Raw genomic sequence first — 7,259 nt, 5'->3', positions numbered from 1 at the left:
CAACAACTGTTCCATGTTTTAAGATTCAATTGGAATGCCTTATTTTCATTTTAGCAACTTTTGACAATCTTAAAATATGATTGGTCATTTGAGAGAGTCCATTGGAATATCTATTTTTATTCACTTGTTATATTTTGAATTTGAAAGTCTATTTAAGAGTTACTATATTTGAGAATACATTTAAGAATTTCAAAATATGAAAAGCCATTGGAGTGTCTTATTTTTATCTACCTATTATATTTTGAATTTGAGAGCCCATTTGTGAAGCCATTGAAAATTCTCAAATAGTGTCAGAACTCTTTTTGCATGTAAAAAAGGACATTGCTACCCTTATGACTTTATGTTGACTTAAAAGTATATTGTTTCTATATAAAATGACATTTATATCCCCTACTGGACCCATTTCCTCAATCCTTTCCTCTCTCTCTCACACACACACAGATATATTATCTCCCTTTCTTTCTCTCTCTATGAAGAATGAACGGCATATGTAAAAACTCTTTTTTTTTTTGGAAGATTCAACAAAGATAATGAATCCAAGAAAATTGAATTTTTATAGATATTTATGTACTAAGAAATAAATTGAAAAGAATAAGATATAAAGTATATATACACAATTACCGATCAATAATAATATATTATTATAATACATTTGGCTTATACAACATTAATTTTCCATTAATTCCTCGTTAACATACCCTGTTTGTATCTTCTAAAGACTTTTGGTCATATTCCAAGTTAGAGAGTGAGAGATTTGTATGCAAATTAATTTATTATGAAATAAAATCTCCACTCGGTGATGTCATTTTCGGAGTTAGAGAGTGAAAGGTTCGTATGCAAATCATTGGTGAATAAAATTTTCAATCCTTGATGGAAAGTCTTCAAATTCAGGCCTTCAAAATCATCATAGTATAGGATAAAAAATGATTCTTACATCGAATAATTGTAATAAATTGTTAGACATACTCTTTTAACTGCATATATAATATGTGTGTGATCTATATTATATATATATATATATATATTATATCATATTATATTATATGTGTGTGGGTCTACAGTTGAAGCTTTTGGACATTGGGTTCACCATTACTATCTCTACATACACACACACACATAATGATGGCAAATTTGTCATTTAAATATGTTGATATTTTGAATTAAAATAGATTAAAAAAATAGGATAAAATTGTTATTTTGTACTTTTATAACCGTAAAAGTGACCGATAAGTGACTTGGAATTGAGTAATTTTTGAAAGATGTTTTCGTATAAAATTTGTCCAATTCATATTTCTAAGTCATTTTTATACTAAAGTCCCAAGTCATTTGGGATAAGTCATTTTTTCTTTTAAAGGATTTTTTTTTTTTTTTTAAAGTTTTTCTAAGTGAGTCTAATTAGAGATATATATATATTTTAGAAGTTTGTCAATATTTTATACTCTTTTTTATTTTATAATTTTACTTACCTTCCATTATGTAACATATTTCCTATGCAACAAATTCTCTTGCCACTAGAGCGAGAACGTTAGAAAGATGAATTTGCACTTTTAATGTCTAAAATATCAATCATATTTAGTCTTATGTGAATAACGGTAAAATAAAATTAGTGAGATTATGAAACCGCCTATATAAAATAGGAATATTGACAAACCTCTTAAAGGAAGTAGAATTTTGTCTTATTTTTAGGAATCAATCAAAGTAAAAGATCCTAATGTTGATAATAAAAAATGAGAGTGGGACTATAGTATAAGTACAGCAAACGTGAAACGTGCGTGTGTGTATGTAATAATACATTCCTCCATATATAAGCGGTATGATCTGATTGGTTTAGTTGGTTAACGATGCATCGGTGGCAATCCTCAATCAACTTGAGTTGATGGTGAGAAAGTTAAAAAGGATTTTATGTAATCAAAGCCTTTTAAGATTGTGGAAGCAGACAAAGAAGCAGCAGTGTAGTGGATATACACTGGTATATAGACCAGCCCTCTTTACATATAGTAGTATCACTTACATAGCATACCAGTGATATAGTGTGAGATGGAGAGTACGTTGAAGGAGATGAGAGATGGTGCGTCTTCGCTTGACATGTACCCAAAGCAGACCGTCGCCGGTGGCGTTGGGGACGTTTACGGTGAGGATCGTGCCACCGAGGACCAGCTTGTCACCCCCTGGACCGTCTCCGTCGCAAGGTAAACCCACCCGCGGTCATTCAATTTCTCACATAGCATGACCATCTACTTTTTATATACAAGAAGAGAATTTATTCAATTTGAAGTGTGCTTATTTCAATTGTGTTGATTTCACATTCAAAAGCCTCTAATTAATTAATTTACCATATCATATCATCACTTCCATCTAATTTTGTTGATGAATCTTCCGCTGGAATTTTTTTTTTCCTTTTTTAATTTCTTATTCGTAAACTTTTTCCAATTTTCTTCTCTCTCAAAATCATGATGCTTACTGATCTGCCTTAGTTAATGCTCTCAAAATAAGAAAATTAGAGATATGTTGGAATTGCTAATTATAGATTTCGACCTCTTGATTTGATGGGTGCAGTGGGTACACTTTGATGAGGAACCCAACCCATAACAAGGGGCTTGCATTTTCTGAGAAAGAGAGGGATGCTCACTACTTGCGTGGTCTGCTACCTCCTGTGGTTATAACTCAACAGCTTCAGGTTACTTATTTTACATTATTATTTCACTTCTGCCCTCTGTTATTTTTTCATTCAAGTTTCTGATTTTTCTTCAACTCTTTTCCTATATTTTACTCATCAGGAGAAAAAATTGATGCACAATATTCGCCAATACCAAGTTCCACTGCAGAAGTACATGGCCATGATGGATCTTCAGGTATTATCTCATTAACCCATTACTCTTGTTGATTGGAGCATAGCCGCCACTCTTGATGCTGCATAATTCTATTTAGATTCACATAGAATCCAAATTGAGTATGTTTATTTTTTCAATATCATTTGGAATTAGAATTTACTTTCATTTTAGCATCATTTTTTTTTTTTTTTTTTTCCTTTTTTCCTTTTTCCACTGAGGTGTTGGGGTGGGGAGGAAATTGGTTGATGCGTAGTGAACCCCTTTTTTTACTTAAGAATTGAATTTATGCGTATAGGAAATTAATATAAAATGGACGATTTCATATAATGTAGCATTTGAACACCCACCAAATGAATGGAGGAAGTGGGAGTATCTGCTCTAATTTTGTTTGTTCTTTCTAATTGTTGTGGTTCACAGGAGAGGAATGAGAGGCTGTTCTACAAACTTCTTATTGATAACGTTGAGGAGCTCCTCCCAGTTGTCTACACTCCAACCGTGGGTGAGGCTTGCCAGAAATATGGGTGCATTTTTAAGCGGCCTCAGGGTATCTACATAAGTCTGAAAGAGAAGTAAGACTATTTGTTTCAGCTATACTTATATACTAGGCTTACAAGTAATTCCATCTTAACGTGGGAAGTGGCTGGCTTTTGCAGGGGAAAGGTCCTTGAGGTTTTGAAAAACTGGCCCGAGAGGACCATTCAAGTCATTGTTGTGACGGACGGTGAGAGAATTTTGGGACTTGGGGATCTCGGATGCCAGGTAATGTGCATTTTCTTTTGATTTTATTCTGTATGTATTTTAGATGTCGAATTCCCAGGTTTATTATAAAATTAGAATTGCAGTCTCTTCATGTGACAATGTTTAAACTCTTATCAGGGGATGGGGATACCTGTTGGGAAATTGTCTTTGTATACAGCACTTGGAGGAGTTAGACCTTCAGCGGTATGCATCACAACAATAAAACTGCCATTTTTGCTTCTTGATATATATACCTTGTGTTACAGATAGATGCTTCCATAAGCACAATCCATTTTTTCCCCTTTTTAATCAAGGTCTCTAATTTTCTTATGCAGTGTCTGCCTATAACTATTGATGTGGGGACGAACAATGAGAAGTTGTTGAATGATGAGTTTTACATTGGGCTCAGACAAAGGAGGGCAACTGGGAAGGTCAAAAGATTATTTTGCTGAACTAAATTACAAGCAATTGAAGTTTAAAATTTAACTATAAATTGTGTAATTCTTTTTAATGCTGAAGCAATACGGACTAATTTTTGTTCAGGAATATGCTGACCTTCTTCATGAGTTCATGACTGCTGTCAAGCAGAACTATGGTGAAAAAGTTCTCGTACAGGTTAGTCGTTAATCCCAAACAACAACTATATTAAAGTTTCGGAGCTTGAACTTTGAACTTGTTTATGCAGTTCTAATGCTGGTTACATTTTTTTATCCATACTACAGTTTGAAGATTTTGCAAACCACAATGCTTTTGATCTACTAGCAAAATACAGCACTACTCACCTGGTCTTCAATGATGATATACAAGTATGTGGTGGCATGGTGGTGGATCAGGTCCTTGCCAGGGATCATACATTCTTGTCTAAATCTTTTTCTTCGTTTGTTCCAGGGAACAGCTGCTGTGGTTCTTGCAGGGCTTGTCGCATCGCTCAAGTTACTTGGCGGTACCTTGGCTGACCACACATTTTTGTTCCTAGGTGCTGGGGAAGTAAGACTATAATCTCTGCCTCATCTCCTTCTAATATTGCCACCCTGAGGAATAATAAAAAAAATTAACAAATTGGGTATTGTAAAATAGTAAGCAAAATAAATTTAACAGCCCTTAATTTAATCATTGGGCAGAGGGTAACTGAAAAACCAATACACACTTAATATATATGAGATATACATCAGAATTCACAAGGGAAAAAGAAAAACTGAAAACCATTCTGATGAATTACAAGTTTTTATTCATTCTTTCTTTCTATTTCATTTATTTATGTTCACCACCTTTGTTGTTGGGCATGTTTACTCTCTATCTATATCTTTTACCCTGCACTAAATATATATGTTAATACGGATAAATAAATCCCGATCCATATGAGATAAAGGCAAGGATGATGATAATGATGAGGCATAATCAATAAGAAAAAAAGAGAGTACATAATTAAATTTATCTATCTTACCTGTTCCTCGGATTATGCAGGCTGGTACTGGTATAGCAGAGCTTATAGCTCTTGAGATGTCAAAACAGGTATTAACTTGCTACCATTGCATGGTTGTCTCTGGTTACGCAAGTCCAATCTCTTTACCGATTAGTGATTAAATTCTACTAATTTGTTTTTACTTGTCTTCTATAGATAAAGGCTCCATTGGAAGAGAACCGTAAGAAGATCTGGCTTGTGGACTCAAAGGTATTAAAAAATCAGTTCAAAATTTCTATGTAAACAATGAATATTTACCCTTTGACAGCAATTTTGAATATTTTTTGGGTGACTATCTTTGCATTTAAGAGTGTGTAAATTCTCTTGCAGGGATTAATTGTTAGTTCTCGTAAGGATTCCCTCCAGCACTTCAAGAAGCCTTGGGCTCATGAACATGAACCTATTCGTGATCTCTTAGATGCTGTCAAGGTTTGACAAACTCTCACTATGTCGATGTTTCTTAGAGGGCAATTTCTTGTAATTCTTGGTTTCTGATTCATTTCGGATCTTCATCAGGCCATCAAACCAACAGTTCTAATTGGAACATCCGGAACAGGAAGCACATTTACAAAGGAAGTGATTGAGGCCATGGCTTCTTTTAATGAGGTACCCTCTTCTCTCCCTCTCCCCGCTACATATTTTGGTCTGAAATCACTTTATAAATAAATGTAATGTCTTGCAGAAACCTCTCATTTTGGCTCTCTCCAACCCAACTTCACAATCTGAGTGCACAGCTGAAGAAGCTTACAATTGGAGTAAGGTAATTAATTAGCCTTTTGTTCCTTATCTCCAACTTCCATGAAGATTCTTTATGCAAAACGACGCTTAATTATTTTATATATTAATATAAAACTAACCTTTTGTTTCCTCTTTTCCATTGCAATGCAAGGGTCGTGCAATGTTTGCCAGTGGAAGTCCATTTGACCCTGTAGAATACGATGGCAAAGTTTATCTTCCTGGCCAGGTTTGAAAAACTTTAATTTATTTAATTTAAGGGTTTTAGTCTCCTTCATACATATGGACTGACATCAGACACTGAACTTGATGCTTTTTTTATTTATTTTAAATTCAGGCAAATAATGCTTATATTTTTCCTGGACTTGGTCTGGGTTTGGTCATGTCTGGTGCAATTCGCGTTCATGATGACATGCTTCTGGCAGCTGGTAAGTACATAATAAATTACAGTGATGAGACCCATTCTTATTTGAATAGGACTTACGCAGGCTGATTAAAGATAGAAAATACTCTTTTTCTTTTCTTTCTTTTTTCCCTTTTCTAGCTGCACAAGGTTTTAATTCATCCAGAGAAATGGCCGTGATGTTCTTTTTATCCATTGAATAAGATAAACCGAGAATACCTTGGTTTTGTTTATTCCCTCATCATGTGAGCTCATGCATTCATGTGATTGCATTTTTCTCATTTTGAACAGCTGAAGCGTTGGCTGGACAAGTTTCAAAGGAGAACTTTGATAAGGGGTTGATTTACCCACCATTCTCTAATATCAGAAAGATCTCGGCACATATTGCCGCTAATGTAGCTGCTAAAGCATATGAACTTGGTTAGTGTTTTTTCTTGTTCTGTTTTGGTTCTGAACTTGCAGTTTTTTTCTGGTATATATTGTGACAAATCATACATGTTCTACAGGTGTGGCAACACATCTTCCTCAACCTCAGAATCTGGTGAAGTATGCCGAAAGCTGCATGTACACTCCTAACTACAGAACTTACCGGTGATTGGTCCCTTAATCGTCAACAAACTAGTACTTCAAATTCTGTTATCTTGTTGCTTTGTCTGTTGTAAGTTCTTGTGGTGTTGTAATATGTGGTTTTGTGAGTATCATGATATTAGAGTCTGGAGGGAATAATGTTTTTTTCTGGTCGAAAACGATGTCTACTTTAGAAGGTACCGAGTAATGGTTTTCAATAATCACGGCATCTTTTGATATCTCGAGGACTACTGCATCAAGAAGTGTGTCCAAACTCCCGTCTTATATTTTCAGCGGTAGATTCAAGGAAAATCAACCAGCCTCACAGTAATGATTTATGAAAGTGTGTTTCACTTTGTCAATTCCAGAATGTATATTAATAAGCTGCATGCATACTATTTTTAAGAGTGTGGTTTAAAATGGCTTCCTTTTGACAAGTCCTTGTCGAGTGGTCCCTTGTATTATTACCTATATTGTACTTCACAATTCCACTCTACAAATAAACCTTTGATCAGTCTTATTT

At 34.5% G+C, this 7,259-nt stretch overlaps 1 protein-coding gene across 1 annotated transcript; it reads left to right on the top strand.

Moving 5' to 3' along the window:
• Nucleotides 1-1,853: 1,853 nt before the first annotated feature.
• Nucleotides 1,854-6,975, top strand: LOC132277166 (NADP-dependent malic enzyme). The gene is made up of 19 exons (XM_059778923.1): nt 1,854-2,189; nt 2,557-2,677; nt 2,778-2,852; nt 3,249-3,400; nt 3,485-3,590; nt 3,708-3,773; nt 3,905-4,000; nt 4,113-4,184; nt 4,292-4,375; nt 4,458-4,556; nt 5,034-5,081; nt 5,188-5,241; nt 5,362-5,460; nt 5,548-5,637; nt 5,714-5,791; nt 5,921-5,995; nt 6,104-6,194; nt 6,461-6,589; nt 6,676-6,975. The coding sequence occupies exons 1-19, from the start codon at nt 2,038-2,040 to the stop codon at nt 6,762-6,764; spliced, it is 1,776 nt and encodes a 591-aa protein (XP_059634906.1). The 5' UTR covers nt 1,854-2,037; the 3' UTR covers nt 6,765-6,975.
• Nucleotides 6,976-7,259: the final 284 nt, after the last annotated feature.

Source organism: Cornus florida, unplaced genomic scaffold (genome assembly GCF_030987335.1).
Source record: "Cornus florida cultivar Cherokee Brave unplaced genomic scaffold, ASM3098733v1 CherokeeBrave_3.0.0_Hap2_Chr10, whole genome shotgun sequence".
Lineage (NCBI taxonomy): Eukaryota > Viridiplantae > Streptophyta > Magnoliopsida > Cornales > Cornaceae > Cornus > Cornus florida.
This window is presented reverse-complemented; position numbering and strand designations above follow the sequence as displayed.

What these genes read in the sequence shown, in the direction of transcription:
- LOC132277166 (XM_059778923.1), top strand. Translation starts at nt 2,038, where the DNA reads ATGGAGAGTACGTTGAAGGAGATGAGAGATGGTGCGTCTTCGCTTGAC. An exon ending in TGGCCATGATGGATCTTCAG is followed by an intron (nt 2,853 to 3,248) that starts GTATTATCTCAT and finishes TGTGGTTCACAG; the next exon opens with GAGAGGAATGAGAGGCTGTT. An exon ending in ATCTCTTAGATGCTGTCAAG is followed by an intron (nt 5,461 to 5,547) that starts GTTTGACAAACT and finishes GATCTTCATCAG; the next exon opens with GCCATCAAACCAACAGTTCT.